Genomic DNA, 19,535 nt, shown 5'->3' on the forward strand with positions numbered 1-19,535 from the left:
CTCGGCTCATCTAGATCAGCACATGGCAGAGGGGGAAATGGAAGGTTTTAGGGATGTGACTCTGGTCTTACAATCATTGACCAACAGAATTGAGCTGCTCTGAGAATCTGTAGACATAAAAGAATCATTGCCTGTGTTGTTCTAATATTCTTGTTCTCTTTATTCAAACTGTGCATGGCAAGTGATGCCAGACAGTTCTCATCCCAAGAAACTGTATTCAAAACCATGCATGTGTGCCCAAGGGTGGATGGAAAGAGAGAGAGAGAAAAACAGCAATTTCTCTGACCACTATAGTGAGACCTAGGCAGAGGGTGACAGCCAGCTGTCTGTGTCCTCTGTGCTTATAATAGGAACCCACTGACTTAAAGTAGCATATGACACATGGAGGTTGTCTACAAGCACCATTATTGTGACCCTGACAGTGACAGAGGTGAGACCTAGACTATCCTTCCTGAGTAAGGTGTTAGAAACCAATGAGACCTCTGCTGGTTAGAAACCAATGAGCCCATCATTGGCCCACCGAGGAGGCTGGGCCATCTGTTCTCTCTCACATCCTTCTTTTTTTTTTTTTTCTTAGTATGTCCCAGGCCCCAAGAAGAAGACGACCCCCCTTCCCCCAAAAATATAGTATTGTGTCTTCTGCAATAAAAAGAGAACTGATTTTAGCGGGGGGAAAATAATGCCAACAGTTTGACTACATTTAATCTCATATTAGAAAGTACAATGGTCTTTGGGTTCAAGAAAATAACCAGACCTGTTTTCCCTGCAACCTGCCCATCACTATCAATTGGAAACAGAATATGGGATTAAAGCTGATGGTGAGGGCAAAATATACGGAGCAGTGCGATACACTGGTCTAAAGGACCCTGTGCATCTTCCTGATCTCAAACCATAGCTTCCCTGGAGTATTCATGCATTGTAATCCTGGCAAGTTTCATCTGCACTCGGGCTAAAGAAGATTCTGGAGCTACTGCTGGTACTACCTATGCGTACAGCTGCTTCAATGCATTTAGAACTAACCCTCTCCCTGCTGAAGTCAGTTTAACGAAGTGTTGATTGCTTAGAAGCAGGACATATAGTGACATCACTGGGGTATTGATGAAAACTATCTAAATCTGATTTTATCATGTAAAAATGATATTATAGCGGTAAACTCTTTTAGATGCAAGGCACATCATGGGAATACACCAGATTGGGGGTTAGGGGGTCTGGACTCTGGCCCTCATTACCCACATGACCTTGAGGATGTAACTTACCCTGGTTTTGCCTCAGTTCCTTGATCTGTACACTGGGCTACTGTACAAAACAGTACTTCAAGAGGATGTGAGTCTCAGCTGCTTCATGGGACGGCTTTTCTAGAGCCACCTCGTTCCTTCCCTGAAGCTTAATGGCCAACATACCCACCAGTTCCTCCTTGTAACACTCCCTCTTAGCGGCTGTCACTGATACAGCCCTTTCTTTGTCAAGGATGTCTAAGATTGTGTAAAAAGAAAAGTCATCTCTCAGACTCACCAAAGGCCTCAACGTCAAATATCTACAAGGCAAGGCAGGCAACACAAACATGTGCCCAAATCAGGCCAGGCCTAGTGAATGGGAAGACGTTAGTCCTGTGGCGAACTGAATACTGCAAGCCTTCATCCCAAACGCCTTCCGATTAAAGCATTTTTAAGCTGGGTGATGGCTAAACCAGTTTATGTAATCATAGTAAATTAAGCCCATTACCGGAGCTAGTTGACCATCTCAGGAGTAAATGCTTGCTAAGGTTCCTGACAATTGTGAAATTCTGGGGTCCAAATTCAGATGGATTCTGAGAAAGTTTGACTCCAGATTTAGAGAGTCAGTTTTGACTCCACACATGTCAGATCCTGAATATTTTTCTTTCTAGCCAGGACGGGCAATGCTCCCAGAAGTTTTAAGAAATCCATCGGCTCCTTTGCCCTTTTGTTCTACTTCCTGCGGTCATATCTAATGATTGGGTTTCAATCCATCTGTTGATTTCCACAGCCTCATCTCTGTGTGCTGAACTACAGGGGGGAAAAACAGTAAGTGACCCAAGGGGACCGTGGAGGCCGAACGTTGCAAAGGGAAGATTTGGAGTACAGCAGCCCTAGGTTGCTCATATGGGCTTTGCCACTTCTTGCCATCGGAGCTAAGGGAACACTGTTTTCTTAGCCCTGTCTTACGGGGTTGCAGTGAAAACAAAATGACTTAGTGCATTTAAAGTATTGGAGATGGGGTCTGACTCCTTGTAAGGTACACAGCAAGTATAAACAGACCCTCTCCTGGGAACTGGATCCTGCCCGTGGAGTGGACACAGGTGGCCCGAATGCCCCTCCACAAGGGAAATATGTAGAAGTTTGGAGTTCCTTCGGATACAAGCTACAAAACTGTGCTCTGCTCCTATCTGGTTGCTGCATTGCTGGATTCTACACACGGAGCCTCATTCCATGTTGGTAAAAAAAAACAACACCATTTAAATACTAGATTATCCTAAAGAACATGCAGACAAAGCTGAAGTTGACATGCTGAAAAATGACTAAAAAAAAAAAAAAGTTTTCTTCCAAGTTTGATGATAGTGGCAAAAAACAAAACAAAACAAAACAAAAACAAAAACCAAAAACCAAAAAAACAACCAAAAAACCCACAGTAAAGAATCTAGGACCGTTACATTTTCAGTGAGTGTAATTGACGTAATGAAGATGAAATATATTTCAGACAAAAATATGAGTTTGGCCTGAATTATTGATTTCACTGGCACTTGTAGCCTTGCACCTATGATTTGAAGTCATAAATGGAAGTGAGCTGGGTTTAATATTGTCACTTTAGCTTTATTGATCTAAAGGAGGGACAATCTACTGTCTTAAGGGAATCCACAGGTTTCTGAGATAAATTGAATTACTTGACTAGGACAGTATATGTACATTTAACTGAAAGTGATAAGTTCATGGAAATAAATTTTTTTTATCAGTATTGGGAAAAAGAAGTACACTCTGTTATTTCAAGATGCTTATCTGGGCCAGTTCATGATATGCCAGAAAAATGCTTTTTTGGTTGCTTGTGGCAGATTTGCTTTGTGTCATAACAAACGATCTATTCTAAAACTGCATGGTTATGACTGTAATTTCACCTCAAAAAAAATTTTTTTTTGTGACTTGGATAAATCACTCAAAATTTCTGCTTTCACTCTATGCCAGCTACACCCCTCTTTAGAATTTGTTTTCTCATCTGCATTTGGAGTACATTTTATTTCCTGCATTGTGCTCTTAATTAAAAAGAAATTTGAGTCTTCTTGTAGCAATTTTACGGTCCCTATAAAACCTGGGAGGTACACGTTTCTGCAGAACATGATTCTTTTGGAATCTTCGAAAATCCTGGCATCTCTTCCTGCCTCAGAGTATCCCCGAGGTATGCTATCTCACACAGGAACATGTCTTTCTCTGTCTTACTGCTTAACTGTACCAAGGTAGATTTATCTGTTTACTAGTTATTACTTGGATTTGTGTAGCTATTTTTTGTGGCTGACCTGAAGGGTCCCATTTTCCTTTATATTGTACCAGACAGCTTCCTTGTCTCTTTCCTGAGGCACCATTAAAAAAAGACAGGCATGAGAAGTTTTTGACAGTTACACACAGAGCTGCAACAGTGCCACCTTCATTCCTTAAGTTTATAATTAAATAAGCATAGAGTTTCCAACAGGAGGAAAGCAAATGAGAAATTAAAGCCTTTGAAAAAGGAAAAAAAAATTTTCAAATATGCCATGACAGAAATTATGAGATGCCCTTTGACGTCTGTTTTTCCCCTTCTCCTACAATACTATGAAAATCAATTTCAGCTGGGCACCTATCCAGAATAAAGACTTCACTGTCAGCTTCCTTAGGTGTGGCTGTGTGACTAAGGTCTGTTCAAGGAGATGTAAATGCGGAGGTAAGAAAGCTTTTGGAAGTCTCTCTTAAAGGGCAGCTACTGTGTGCCCTTTACCTTCTTCATTTTCTTCAGCTTTTCCTCCTTCCTGATGGCTGGAATGTGGATGTGATGACTGGAGCAAGAGCAGCCATTTTGGACCATGAAGTGACCTTGGGAATGGAGGCCACATCCCATAAAATAACAAGATAGAAACCAGAGACACCTGGGACTTTATGGAGCAGAGTCACCATAGTACCATAGCACCTACACTGCCTACCTGTAGATTAGTTCTGAGAAAGAAATAGTATTTTAGCTTATCTATTTTGGATCTCCGCTACTCACAATGGAACCTAATTCAACCTAATAGTTATAGTCAAATCTCTCTATTTATGTGATAGTAATGTAAAACCTAAACCAGTTAAAATCATTTGAAAGAGAAAGCATGATTTTACAAAAGCAATTGAGGAGAAAATCTAGCAAAAATAATATCACAATGCCTCCATAGTATAAATAAAAAATAATACTTAAGTATCTCCAATGAAAAGTGGTCTACCCCTAATAAAATTATTTTTAATTCAAAAATCAAAATGTCATAAATTATTTTGCTATCATTAGCCATGTTCTCCAGAATATGCCACATGATCTAAGAATTTCTTTTATAGAAAAAGTCTCCATCTCACAGAGAGGTGATTCAGAACAAACAAAATCTGAAAGAAGTAGAATTTAGCCTCTGAGAAACATTACAGAAAGAGATGGGGAAGTTTCAATAAAATATACCAAAATAGCCAAATTTGGGCAATAACTGGCATCTACCCACTCTGGCCCAAAAACATGATCTTATATTGTCTGAAGGCAGAAGAGGGACTTAGCAAAAGAGAAGGCATACAGATCTCATGCTCAAAAATTATTTGCTTTTATCTCTCAACTTTAGTGAGGAATAACTGAGTAACTGTATATATTTAAATTGTAAAATGTGATGATTTGATACACCTTACAGGGTGAAATGATGACCAAGATCAAGATAATTAACACATCCACACCTCACATAGTTGTTTCTTTGTTTGTTGGGTGGTGAGATTGCTTAAGAGCTATTGTCAGCAACTTCTAAGTACACACTACTACCTCTTGATTTGTATTTACCACAAACTGATTCCTACAGGAACTGCTCTATGGGCTTCCTCTCATAGAATGACCATTGCAGTTCTGGAGGGCGGAATTGTTATCCCCACTTTAGAGAAGAGAAACTAAGACCCAGAGAAATTAGATAACTTTCCTAACCTCAAAGACCTCTTCCTGAAGCTTAGGCTCCAGTGAATGCTGTCCATTAAAAGCTACTCATTTTTTAGGAAGTGAAGGAATCCATCGACCTTTAGAATATCGGCATTTACTAAATAAATGGGCCCATGGAAATCTTTCATCTTCTGTTACTTTACCAAGAGTTTGAATTTTATGATTCTATTGGTCACTGATGTTACTTTGTATGCCCGTCTAAAACACACATGATTTTAACCTAAGTGAATAAACAGAAAAGTATTGCATCTATCAATCACAATTTCCTGGTTTGACAATATGAGTTCCAACCTATTCACATAAGTACCTTGAAAATAATAAGCCAGAAAGTGACCTACCTTTTGAGTGAGCAGAGCTTGAACAACTTGGTTGGCTACCTTTAAAAAATAAAGAAAAGAGTTGCCGTTTATAATAATGAGACTTTATACGCATGGACTGTAATTTACCAATACGTTTCCCACAGCTTATTCTACCTAATTAGCTCCTCATTTGCCTCTTTCCTCTCTGTGTAGAGGACCTGATTCTTTTCATAATAAGCCTATCCTTCTAGGTAATATTTTGCTTTTTTTCCAAAGGTGACCTTGTTGCTAATTAAGATGGTTAGGTTGGGAAGATCATTCATACCTTGACTTCCGTATTTCCATATTTGGAAAAATAACATCTTTTCATATGTACAGTACTCCAAGACAGCTAAAAAATGATACAGTGTAAAACACGATCCTAATTATCTGTACACAGTTTCTACACTTTGCTGATTTACAATGTCCTTTGCCTCTCCTTCCTATTCTTTTGCTATGTGACTATTTCACTACTTAAAATGACTTGGAATAGAGATAGGTTTGAATGGTGGAGAATAAGAGCAGCTCATTGTTTTCTATATGCTCTGTTTATATCCTCCATGTTTTCATTTATGCCATCCTCTTGTCACTGCTACCTGTAGCAGAATCTGGTAGTTGTTTACTCTAACATCTATTTTCCCTGAAGTAATAAACTCTGATTTATTTTGGCCGGATACATTCGAATACATTTCCCAGCCTTCCTTGTAGATAAGTGTCACTTTGTGACAGATTTCTGGCCAATGAGTTATAAGTTGACTTTTTTTTCTTGATCTTATAGAAAGAAAGTCTTTAAGAAGAAGCCTCACTCTTTTTCCTCCTTTTCCTGTTTGGGATATAACAGTGATGGCTGGAACCTCAGCAGCCACCTTGATAATGAAAGTAACACATTAACTATTGTTGGACAGAAATATAGAATAAGCTTGGTCCTGATGATGCAGGGAGTTTCACTGTCTACCTCTGAAGTTCTATGAGAGAGACGAAAAAAGATATCCACTGTTATTTTGAGTTTCTTCCAATACATAATCAAATAGAATTCTTACTAATATATTAACATAATCCTAATTTTCTTCAGGTATCAGGCAGTTTGGGTAAGTAGGAGAAGCTAGGCCCCTCTCAGATGAAGGAGGTGAATCTTGATTAATCTAAACCAAACTTGGCAGCTCCATTCCCTTTCAGTGAATAGTTTAGCACTGGGCAAAGTGGCACCATTCCAGGTAAGAACCACATATAAAACCAATAACATGTCCCTGATAATTGCAAAGATCTGGTATTTTCTCCAGATAACCATTCATCACTTCTCTTTGCATTTGTGTTAAGATTTCTTTTTCACTTGCAGGTTTCAAAAACACTGTACAGGAAGTCACTTACTTAACTTCACTATAACCTTGAAACTATGTATCCGTATGGCTACTCTTGATAAAATTAAGGTGGGCAGGTGAATTATATGATATTTTTCAAGCAGTACATGAAGTGTATACATTTAATGTGATCACTGAAACTTACAGCATTAAAGACCTAGTCAGATTATTAGTATTAGGCTACTTCTGTTTATTCATTTCTTCCTTCATTTATTGAATATAAATCTGTAGAGTATTTGTAAAGCTAGATAACCGGGATATGTTCCTTTGTTTCAGAGAGAATATAACCAGTAGGAAATTGGCAAGAATGCAAGTGTAACACATAATCATCTTCGTAATTCTGACATTCAACCAAAGGCTGAAGGACGTACTCTCATCTTTTTATCTTGATAACCAATTTATTTTTGGTGATACTACACTATGTGTGCTTGTTTCCCTGTCTAGTATAGTGGAACAGATCAGGGTAAGAATGTTTTCATGGAGCTTAATCGTTTTTCACTCAATATTGACAAAGCACATCCTTAACGATAGTTGGCTACCACTAAGACTCACAGAAAATTAAAACACAGGCTTGTCATCAACTGTGTACGAATTGACCAATAGTGTCATCTTGAAAATCTTTCAGTTTTTAAACATTCATTCTAATTCATAAGTCACTGAAGATTTAAAGTCAAACTATAGGTCATCTATTTTACTCTTGGAAAATTAAAAAAAAAACCATACAACAACAGAAGAGTTCAACTCTTCATACAGCTTGAATGAGGAAAAATGTACCAAAATTAATTCATACCATAAATAATTTAATTCTTTTGGATCTCAAACTTTGGATTTGATTTACATTCTCATAAAACTGCCTGATATCAATATTTTCTTTTCTTCCGCCAACTGGCCCCTCACTTAAACCAGGCTGTGGAACAGTGGTCACATAAAATAGCTCTCTACATGATTTACCAGGAGACATAAATGAATATCCTAACTGTAACAGCCCGCAGGAGAAAATACGTTCTATCTTTCCAATCCGAGTATATTGCCCTATAGGCTTATAGGCTCCATCTCTGACACAGTTCCTCCTGGCATGTACTTTGGACAATCGCTCTACCTAATAGTTGAACAAAGATACAAAAATGCATTATTTCTTAATCTCCTGACATGGGGTTTTATTACCCAGAAGGACTCGCAGGTCCTCTGCAGAAGAGCAGGCCAGTTTGTACAAATGCTTTCCTGGGTACTGTCTGTAAGACGGTTTCCTGGGTTTCATCACTACTTTTAACAGCTAAGCTTCCCTGAAGCATCAATAGAACAGCTGTTTGGAGCTTCTGCCTGCAACCTCTAATAGGTTCACAAGATGACCCCTGGAATGGGCCCCTGCCCTCATCATAGAATTATGCCCTTAGCACTTGGGTTGCAAATAATCACACACCCGCAGGCCCAGCTAATGAGAACAAATAACTTCCAGGGTCACCTGACAGCTTTCCTCTCCAAAGAACGGAAAAATAGCAGCTGGGCTGGGCCAGGGGGACTTGAGACAAGCAGAGCAAAGTTGACAGTCCTTAAGCCTCTGGCTTGTTTTACAATCCGCCTTAGGCTCTCTATGGAGACCTCCCCACTTTGCCTCTGGTGGGGCTGGGCTGCAGGGAAGCCGGAGATGCCAAGGAGAGAGCCCGGGTTATCTCTCCTTTCCTCTCAGTAAGAGTTCTCTCAGACCAGCCAGCTCCTCTGACACCTGGCTCATCTTGGACCCACACAAGTCTTTGTTATTCTCCATCAGGCTTCTAGGGGTTGTGGTCCCACCCCCGGCCCCGCACCCAGCCCTGTCCCTGTCCGCACTCCCCTGGAAGCGGGTGGGTGGAGGGAGAAGTCAGGGCTGCAACGTTGTCTGTTCTTTTTTTTCAAAATAGTCCCTGACACCTGGGAGTTATCCTAAGAGGAAGCCAATTCTCACCCAACCCAGAGGACAGCCAGGGCTGGGTCGGAGGTGGCAGAGTGAGAACTCAAAAAGGCACCAAGCTTTAACTGGGCTCCTCCTGCCTCATAGTCTTGCTTTTATCCTTGCCTGTGCTATTTTATAATGCAAAGCAATTGTCACATCAGCAAGCTCATTTAAAACCTAATTGGAAAAGTACAAGTTTTGGAAAATGTGCTTTGGAGAAGTTTTCGATGCTTCTGGTTTGGCTTATCATACTAAGGCAGCTGGGGACAAGTGGGAGGAGCATTGGGGCAGAATCACCAGAAGGACTTGGGTTCAAATGTTGCCTGTGTTGATGATACACTGATACATCTGGGAGTGGGGGAGGAGCTTGATTTTACTCATTTGTGAAGTAGGGGAACTGGCTACCTTTCAGCTTATGAAAAATGCATGAGATGATAGGTATAACCAGAGAAACCTGTTATATATAAGTACCTGATATAAAGCCGTCATCCCATTAAAGTTAAATTTGAATCTGAACATTTGAACTTCAAAGAATAAAATGCATTTTGAGGTAACTAGTTAAGAAAGAATTTGAAAATAAGAGATTTTATTTGTATAAGGATGAAGTATATGTGTGTGTGTAATATGCATGTATAAATATAAATCACTAAGCACCTATATTATTTGCTCTGTAAAATACTGGGAATGGGAGAAATTCATCAGAATATGTATGTGGGATCACAGGGAAAATTAATTGGGAAATTAATTTGGGGCTGACAATCTCCATTCATTCATTTAGTCATTCAACAAATACACATTAAACGCACAGTGTGGGCCATGGATTGTGCTGGATCTTAGAGAAATTGGCTGAATAGAATATAGGTGCTGCCTCATGGTGGTTAGAGTCTAGAGGAGGCACAAGAAGTCCATCATCTGTTGATTTCATGGCCCATTCATGAAATGGGCATTTGAAGCATGTGAGAGCCACAAGCAGGATCATCATCTCCCATCTCCATCCATCAAGACGTTGCTTTTCAAGGTTACTTAGGGCGCAGGTAAGGGGCATGCACTGAGAATGTCTGATGGTTCCACAATTCAGTCTTGGCATATAGCATAGGAATTAGAGAGGAAGGTCAGAACTGTTCTTAACAACCTACTTTTGCCTTTATTTAGCATTGGCTTAAAAGAAATTCTGGTACTTTTTTTTTTTTTTTCTTTTTCTAAACTACCTGCATTTCCTGCCTTTGTGCTCTGAAGTGGAGAGCACAGAGAAGCCAGAGAAGAACTCAAATCTGGCATCCTCAGGGACTATGAGGAACTCTGGCTCTACTCTGGCGGTTTGAAGGGGAGGGCAGGTTCTCCAATTCTGCATGCAAAAACCTTGCCAGGGAAGTCTGGTAAATTGCCAATTTCCTCACCCTTCATTCTGCTTGAGAATAGCTGAGTGAGGTCTGAGAATCTGCATTTTTCTTTCCTTTTCTGTGTTGATTTTATTTTCTCTTTCAAGTTTTTTAATTCCAGTTAATTATCATACAGTATAATATTAGTTAAAGGTGTAGAACTTAGTGATTCATCACTTATATACAACATCTGGTGCTCATTACAACTTCTTAATACCCATCACCCATTTAACCCATTCTTCTGCTTACCTCCCCTCCAGTAACCCTGTTTGTTCTCATATTAAGGGTTTGTTTTCTGGTTTGCCTCCCTTCTCCCAACGCCCCCATGTTCTTGTGTTTTGTTTCTAAAATTGCACATATGAGTTAAATCATACGGTATCTGTCTTTCCCTGACTATTTCACTGAGTATAATACACTCTAACTCCATCCAAGTCATTGCAAATGGCAAGATCTTACTCTTTTTAATGGCTGAGTAACAGTCCATTATATATACCTTCCACATCTTCTTTATCCATTCATTGGTCGATGGCCATTTGGGATCTCTCCGTAATTTGGTTATTATTGATAATGCTGCTATGAACATTGGGGTACATGTGCCCCTCTGAATCAGTATTTTTGTACCTTTTGGGTAAATACCTAGTAGTGCAATTGCTGGATCGTAGGGTACTTCTATTTTTAAATTTTGAGGAAATTCCAAACTGTTTTCCAGAGTGGCTGCACCAGTTTGCATTCCCACTGATAGCGTAGGAGAGTTCCCCTTTCTCTGCATCCTTGCCAACATCTGTTGTTTCCTGTATTGTTAGCCATTCTGACTGGTGTGAGGTGATATCCCATTGTAGTTTTGATTTGCATTTCCCTGATGATGGGTGATGTTGAGCATCTTTTCATGTTCTGTTGGCCATCTGGATGTCTTCTTTGAAAAAATGTCTATTCATATCTTCTGCCCATTTTTAACTGGATTATTTGTTTTTTGGGGTGTTGAGTTGTGTATAAATTCTTTATATATGTTGCATACTAACCCTTTTTTAGAAATGTCATTTGCAAATATCTTCTCTCATTCCAAAGGTCGTCTATTAGTCTTGATTGTTTCCTTCACTGTGCAGAAGCTTTTTATCTTGATGAAGTCACAATAGTTTTATTTTTACTTTTGTTTCCCTTGCCTCAGGAGGTGTAACTAGTAAGAAGTTGCTACAACCAATGTCAAAGAGGCTATTGTTTGTATTCTCTGGGATTTTGATAGTTAACTGTCTCACGTTTGGGTCTTTCATCTGATTTGAATTTATTTTTGTGTATGGTGTAAGGAAGTGGTCCAGTTTCATTCTTTCACATGTTGCTGTTAGTTTTCCCAGCACCATTTTTTGAAGACACTGCATTTTCCCATTGCATATTTTTTCCTGCTTTGTCAAAGATTAGTTGACAATAGAGTTGAGGGTCCATTTCTGGGTTTCTTCTGTTCCACTGATCTGTGTGTCTGTTTTTGTACCAGTACCATACTATCTGATGACTCCAGCTTTGCAATATAGCTTGAAGTCAGGAATTGTGATGCCTCCAGCTTTGCTTTACTTTTTCAAGATTGCTTTGACTATTCAGAGTCTTTGTGGTTCAAGAATCTACATTTTTGCAACCACTTCACATCTTTCTGATGCAGAAGGGGCCCAGAAACACACTTTGAGAAACGCTGGGACAGCGTTTACTTTTTGTTTGCTCAGACACTGTTGAGGAATTGGAAATAAACCCAAATTTCCACATGGGTCTGTTGCTCTTCTATCATCATATCCAAGTTTGGTGGAGCTTTTATCCTTTTACTGACACTCTCTGAAAATGTTCTTTGAAGCACAGCATTCAGAGCATCAAGTGCAATGGTTCTTAACCTTGGCTGAATATTATAACTCCCTGGAGTCTTTAAGATTTCTAAAACCTGGGCTCCACTTTAGATCAGAATCAGATCAGAATCTCTGAGTTGCGGCCCAGTTGGCAGTATTCTCTCTCTCTATTTTTTTTTTTTTTTTTTGGTGCAAAATGGTGGTTTATTAACGCAAGGGGACAGGACCAGAAAGAGCTGCTGCGCTAGGGTTGTGGGGGGTGGCTGATTGTATACCACTGGGTTGTGGGAGGTAAGGAAAAGGGAGGTTTTCAAAAGAACTTTCATATGCTAAAGAGGACCTACAAGATACCAGAGGCTTTGCCCTTGTCAAGTTAAGGTTGTTTTTCCCTCTAGCAAGGCATTAACATTAAGGTGGTTGGGAGCTTCTTGGAAGAATGTCACACGTATTCTACCCAGGAGTGGGGGGAGGGGGAGGAGGCTGCAGGGTGCTTAACGCTTTGTCTTTAGCTAGCCTTCTGCTCCCTCATCATTTCTCCCCTGAACAATTTTGACCCTTAAATCTTTAAGGTTGTTGAAGGTGGAAGGTCTCATCTTCTGTAATGTCTTCCTGCTGAACAGGGACATAGAGACGTCCGTACCTATGGCTCAATACTGGTCGGTTGGAGAACATATAGGGGAGTTATGAAAGGGGAGGCAGCTGAAACCAACGTGGACAACATACATGAACCTCCTTGAGTAGAAAGGCTCATCTGTCAGCTGGAAGTTATGGCAGTGAAGGAGTCTTGACACTAGGCAGGGATGCACAAGCCAGCAGTGTTCTTAAAGCTTCCCAGGTAAGCCTGATGTTCAGGTAAGGGTGAGAACTACTTGGACTTTACCTGTTCCAGCCCCTGTGGCTGAAGATGCCCTTTCAGTTCTGTCCCCTTCACTGCCAACTCACCCACTACCTCTCCTGCCCTTTATTGACTGTGTTGTACGTTCTCAAAGACCCCAGGGCAGCTTATTTCTTATGTGAGTTTCTTTCATTTCGTTCTGTGGTTGACCATCCCTCTCACTCTGCCAGGCTAGGAGCACCATGACTTCCCAAGCCTGGGTGACCCTGATGCCCAACAAATATTTGTAGGATACAGCTGAATCCATCTAAATGTCAGGCAACACTGTGAGATGTTACTTTACTTGTTTTTATGTGTGTCATTCTACTTCCCTCCATGGGAATTAGTTGGTCCTAAAGGAACTCTGGCCAAGGCATTAGTGAGAATAGACAGCAATTCACTGCTTGCCAGCAAACTGTGTGTCTAACAGCTAGAGGAGGAAACTAGACTCAAACATGAAAACCTCCAACCCCCTCAAGAAATCAAGACTGGTCCTTGGTGTTGTCTTTGTACTGCAAGGCAAGGAGATGAGGAGCGAGGTAGAGGGGAGGTGAAGTGGTGAAGTGTGTGTGTGTGTGTGTGTGTGTGTGTACACTTGTGCGCACGCATTTGTGGGCATGTGTGTGCCAGCAAGCCCGTATTTCTGTGGATGTGGTTCTGTTTCCTTCTGAATAAACATACCCCCTTTTTTAGAACACACAGAGGGGATTTCCTACTCCTAAGTGTTTTCCCCAAATTCTCAACATTTCCCAGAAAATAAGAATCAGTGCAAAAGGGACTGAAGAACATTTTAATTTTAGATTATATCCACTTGTGTATGTTTTATGAAACCCACTAGCCAGGAAATAACTTACATGAGGCCTTACCTTGTTAGTTTATCTAATTAGTCTAAAAAGCCTTGAAAAGAATTTCCAGTTGGCATTATTACTACACTCAACTACCCCTTTGAGAGTGTTCTCTTACAATGCATAGAAATGGATTGTCTACCCTCATGCAATTAGTTACAAAACAACTGGCATGTGCAATCAGGGGCCAGTATCATGAATGCAAAACATTCGTACTGTTCAGAGGTAGTTCTGAGCTGCAAATCACTTCTTTGGCAACAGTTAATTTCTGCAATTAAGAACAGAGGGATTCTCCCTCTAAAAGTTCTGTCTTCAGTAGAAACTCCATATTTTCATAATTCTGTGGATAAAAAAAATTATGTTTGACCCAACACATTCTGATGAAACCTTCAGAATGCAGGCATAGGGAGCATATGGCAAATAAGACTATGAGTTTCCATGAAGAAATGCTGTGAGCTTTCTGACTGATGGGAAGGGATGACCTGTGGGAGAATTGTGACAAATAAGAAGTTCCTGTGGTGTGATTCACATAAATTTAACTTCTTAATACAGATTCAATCTCATCAGAAATTCCGCACAGGAGGTTGAAGTGAAACTTCGCTGATCAATACATATGACCCAAGGGCAATATTTGTTCCTTTCAATATTCTTGGATCTATTTGGTCTTTCTGGCCCTAAACTTTGATTGGACCGAGAGCCTGGGGGACAGGATTGAGGAATGCTGAACCGGCCTCACTAGACCGAGTCATCATTCCCCTCTTATGTCACTTACTTCAGCTATTCTTTTGACTTTGGGCATTGCAAAGATTATTCCTGATGGGACAGAGCACTGCAAATACCATTTTGCTTGACTAACTGATATATATGGTAAGAAATGTTAAACAGGTAAGTAAGTTTCTGAAAACATGTTGAGGGTTCTTCAACGACATGCAAGTAACTGTAAGGCAAAGTGGTCCATGCTATGAGGACAGTGGCTTTCAAACTGTAGGGTGTGTCAGCATCACTTGGAGAGCCTGTAAACTCACAGACTGCCAGGCCCACTCCGAGTCCCTTCTGTGGGATGTCTGGGGGAGGGCCTCAGAAGGTGCATTTCCAACAACTTCCCAGGTGAGGCTGAGGCTGCCGGCCCAGGGGTCACATTTTCAGAATTCCTGGTGTAGGAAAATACTGGTCACAGCTGCAACTCTGAGGAGAGTGACCACTTCCAGTTTGGAGGTGGGCAAGAGGTATGTCGTGGCAGTGATGATGTCATAAGGAGGATTTGAACCTGTGTTCTTCATAGTGGGACAGTGCAGGGGAAGGGAAGAAAAATCAAGGAGAGTTTTCTGGAAAAGGTTTTCCTAATTGTTAGCGAGGAGAAAAAGACTGAAGATCTATATGCTCGTTTCCCCCCGTAAGGTAATGCAACACAATTAAATGTAGTTGTGCTCATTTTCTGAAAACCTGTGTCAGCTATTTCAAAACAACTCCTAAGATGACTAGATAGATATGTGCAAGTTTTAGGGTATTGGACAGATGACTAAAAAAGTCATCCCACTGAAGTAATAACTTCAGTCACCAACAAAATCCCAGATGAGAGCTTGTTGGTGAGAAGAATGGCCAATCCTGCCTGGGTGTTACGGCAGAGACTGGCGGTAGGATTGCTGACAGAGTGTGAGCGGAATGGCTGAGGAGAATGAGGGCCCTGCACACACTTCAATTTTCCCCTCGCCTCCCAGGAAATCAGAAACGCCCACCATCTTCGCCTTCATCTCTTCATTATCATCAAATAATATTTCTCAAGTTTACTCACACGTGTGGTTCTGTCTTTTCCCATTCTGCTCACATTTTCTTCCTCACTTCCCTTCTCTTCTTGGCTTGTTCTCAATCTACTGATTTTTTCCCCCCTCTGGCTGCCAACTGTGAATATCATCCCCACCCACTCTATCAAGAGTTTGCTTTTTCAGAAACAGTATCCAATTGGAGATGCAGTGTGCCTTGACACGGCTTTTCTCATTCACGGGCTGGGGATCACACTTACTGGACAGAAGGAATTTATCATACAGTGAAGCATTCCCCAACTGTGCTCCAAGAATATTAAGTAATAGCCAAAAGGAGTTTCCAGATGCCTGTACACTAAAATAGGGAGAGAAGGGGAGAGGGAGAGGGAGGGGGAGAGAGACTGACCTTCCTTCTCAGTGTCCACATACATGTTTGCAACCTTCCTCTGGAGGACAAAATGCTAATGTTCTGCAGGGGCTGCTAACAGACATACATTAAGATCTGACCAAGGGATTCCTAAATAGTCCAGCCTTTTGCGAAGAACCTCTCTAGTCTGCTTACCTCGTCAAGACATCGCTCATACTGTTCCCTTTGATTTTCATTTTCCAAAGCCAATGCTGAATTCTCTGCCTGCAGTGAGATACAAAAATAATACAAATAAATCAATGAAATGTTGTGTTAGGTGACAACTTATTCAATACGGTTACTAAATATATCTCCTCAGGATCCAAAACAATCTTTTAGAAGAATCTTTGACAAGTTTGTTCTAAGCACTATTATAAATATCTCAGGGATGACTTCTGTCTTATCAACTTGTTCACAAAAGTACATTACCATTTAGAGAAATGTAAAACTTGATATTCTGGACAGGTAGCAAATCAAATCATGGCCTGATGTGAGGGTGTTCTGTAGAAAGATTACCATGTTTATTTCATTCTATGAAAATGGAAATGTAAGAAATGCCTCAATCCACTTCATTAAGACCTGTTACAGTTTCACAACCCAATATTTGCTTAGGCCATAGAAAAGAATCTCAGGTAAATGCCTGAGAGCATAGCTGCAAATGCAAACCAAGCATGTTGTTTTCCTTGTTAGTCAATGGCTATTAAGCATAAGAATATTATGAGAAATTTAAGAATCAAGCTATACTTGAGTCCCTTCCCCTCTCCCCCCTCTTTTAAAAACTACTGCTTTCCTGCTCCTCAGAGCCGGTGGCTGTCTGAATGGTAAGCAGGTTTCCAGAGGAGATTAGGCTGAAAATGGTTACCTGGTTACTAGTGGAACAATAAGGGGGAAAAGACATGGGTATAAGCATATCAGGTTTTAGAAGGAACATGAAATGGTGACATGGGAACTGCCCTCTGCAACGGGTGACCTGAGTCCCCTTCAGCTACTACTGGCCTCCTCCGAGTCCTGAGCTGTGCAAGTTAACCCTTCCCAAAGCGGCAGCACTGAGCATGCGCCCCACGCCCCCAGGCAAACTCGGCTCCACCCACCCTTTCCCTAAAACCCTTCTTGACATGTGGAAATGTGGGTATAAAGTTCCAAATCAGTTTTTTCAAAAGAATGGTATGATTTTTAGGTGGTGCAAGGATCAACCTTTTTATAGTTTCTATAAGGGTTTTTTTTTTTTTTAACTTTCTATTTGGAAATAATTTCAGACTTGCAGATGATTTGAAAGAGTAGTATAAAGAAGTCCCACATCCCCTTTCCTCAGTTTACCAACTGTTAACATTTTGCCACATTTGAGAGATCATTAGATCATTCTCTTTATCTTTCATCGTTTTTCCCTGTAACTTGAAAGGGAGTTGCAGACATGATGCCATTTATCCCAAAATACTTCTGTGTATATTTCCTAATAACAAAGCCATTCTTTTACACAACCACAGTATCATTGTCAAGTTCAGGAAATATTAATTGATACAATACCACAGTCTGATCTGCAGTACCTATTCTAATCCATCCATTGTTCTAATAGTGTCATTACAGCAATTTTTTCCGGTCCTGAAACCTACCCAGGGTCAGGTACCTATTGCATCTCTTTGTCATATAGGATGCTGGAACATTCTGGAACAGTCCTTTGTCTTTCATGTTATTAATTTCTTTTTCTTTTTTCTTTTGTTTCCTTCCTTCCTTCCTCCCTCCTTGCCTCCCTCCCTTCCTTCCTTTCCCCCTCCTTCCCTTCCTTCTTTCTCTTTCTTAGAAGAGTAAAGGCCAATTATTTTGTGGAATGCCCCTTAATTAGGGTTTGTTTCAAGTTTCCTGCTGCACACTTGGCAGGAGTAGGACATGACTGATGCTGGGTTTTTCTCAGTGCATCATATCAGAATAATGCCGTGTCCATGTATCCATTATTAGACATCTTAGCTTTGATCATTTAATCTCTCCACTCCAAACTTACTTTCCTTTTGTAGTTAATAAATTGCGCAGAAATGTTTTTAGACTATGCAAATACAATATTTCTCATCAAACTTTCATCAGTTTATCTCAGCAACCATTGATGATCTTGCCGGAATCAACGATTCCTATGGTTGCACATGGTGATTTCTCACTCCATTATTTTACCTACATATGTGAATTTACATTCTATCATAAGAAAATGCTTTTCCTATTTATGATTTATCAGTACGAATACATGTATTCTTATATTATTGAAAGGGTTCGAAGTCATTACCGTATTTATTTTGATGCTCAAGTTATCCCAGCTTTGGAAAGGTGAACCTCTGTAACCTGTTCCTTTTGACATGTTTTCATCATTTTGAGAAGACTGTCTTTTTAGGCACAGGGAAATGTTCCAAGCCCATTTGGCTTTTTTCTTTGTGCCATTCCTGAAATTAGCCATTTCTCTAAGGAATCCTGCTTGCTGTTAGTTGGGGAATGATATTTGGAAATTAAGGTCTGGTTATTAATGTATGCCAATTGCTACTGAGAGGTCATTTCTTCTAGCCCCTTTCAGTGAAAGAGTCTCTGTCTTCCTCTTCTCACTATACCTACACACACACAAACTCTCTCTGTCCAACCCCTACAGAATTCTTCTTTGCCTTCTCCCTTTTCATATCTGTGTCTTTCTTTTCTACAGTGAGAACACAGGCAGCCATACATTTACTCATTTATTCAATCCCACGGTGCATGCAAAATTGTTACAGTATGGAAAATAGTAGTAAGAAGAATCCACAAGTTGTTTTTTCTTTAGAATATGGTTATTTAGTAACGATGCTATGTTCAAAAGTTACTAGACTGGTAACCGTCACCCCTTCTTGTAGTTATGCTATTTATTCCTTTGTGCAGTTCAGTTCATTTGTTTCTGACAGTACTCAGATTTAATTTCTCCTCTTCTTGTGCATTTCACCTCAGTTTCTGAATATAGAAAACATTAATAGGATCCCAAAAGTCAAAACTATTCTAAAAAGCACACTCAGTGAGATGTCACTTCCTCTTCTACCTCCTCCATTACTCTCCACCTCTTGCAGGTTCTTTAATAGTGTTTATTATCCCCTTTTGGGTCTTACTTTATTGTTACTATCTAGTTAAAATCACGTCCCTTGGCTCCCTCCTATTTCATATGTCACAATTAACCTTCCCCTCAGTCCTTCCTCCTACCAGTCCTCTTGTCGAATTCTTTTCTGCTTTATCAGTGTGTTTCACTGTTCATCCACCCATTCCTACCCTTGTTTTAGCCTCTTTACCACATAATGATTGGAGGAGGTTGGTCTTCTATTTCTCCTTTACTTCTTTAACCTCCTAAAATTTTTCCTCTTCATTTTTCTCTGCAGAACCAGATCTTCCAATGGCACCTCTTCTTCGCTCCTTGCTTCCTTCTCCCCAGAAACTTTGCTTCTTTGAGATCAGCACCTCAGGACCCCCACACTTTCAAGCCCAGCCCTACTGCCAGCACTGGGCACTTCTAGTCTCCATCTGTGGTCCGTACTAGGAGTGCTTTGCCCACATACTCCGCCACCTCCCTCCCCTGGGACACATAGGCTTGTAGCCACAGTTCTGTGGGTATTTGGTGTATGTCTACTGAACAGTGGTTT

At 40.4% G+C, this 19,535-nt stretch overlaps 1 protein-coding gene across 5 annotated transcripts in view; it reads right to left on the bottom strand.

The window, feature by feature from the left end:
- Positions 1-19,535, bottom strand: part of NCKAP5 (NCK associated protein 5) — a 941,115-nt gene that overhangs the window by 187,834 nt on the left and 733,746 nt on the right. For all 5 annotated transcript variants that reach the window (XM_087856956.1, XM_087856989.1, XM_087856931.1 and 2 more), the window contains 2 exons: positions 16,063-16,131; positions 5,532-5,570 (listed from right to left, as the gene is read on the bottom strand). In XM_087856956.1, coding sequence (XP_087713082.1) covers positions 5,532-5,570; positions 16,063-16,131 — 108 coding nt within the window. The remainder of the gene's footprint in view (positions 1-5,531; positions 5,571-16,062; positions 16,132-19,535) is intronic.

This window comes from Ursus americanus, chromosome 1 (assembly GCF_024610735.1).
Source record: "Ursus americanus isolate L20-20 chromosome 1, mUrsAme1.1.p, whole genome shotgun sequence".
Lineage (NCBI taxonomy): Eukaryota > Metazoa > Chordata > Mammalia > Carnivora > Ursidae > Ursus > Ursus americanus.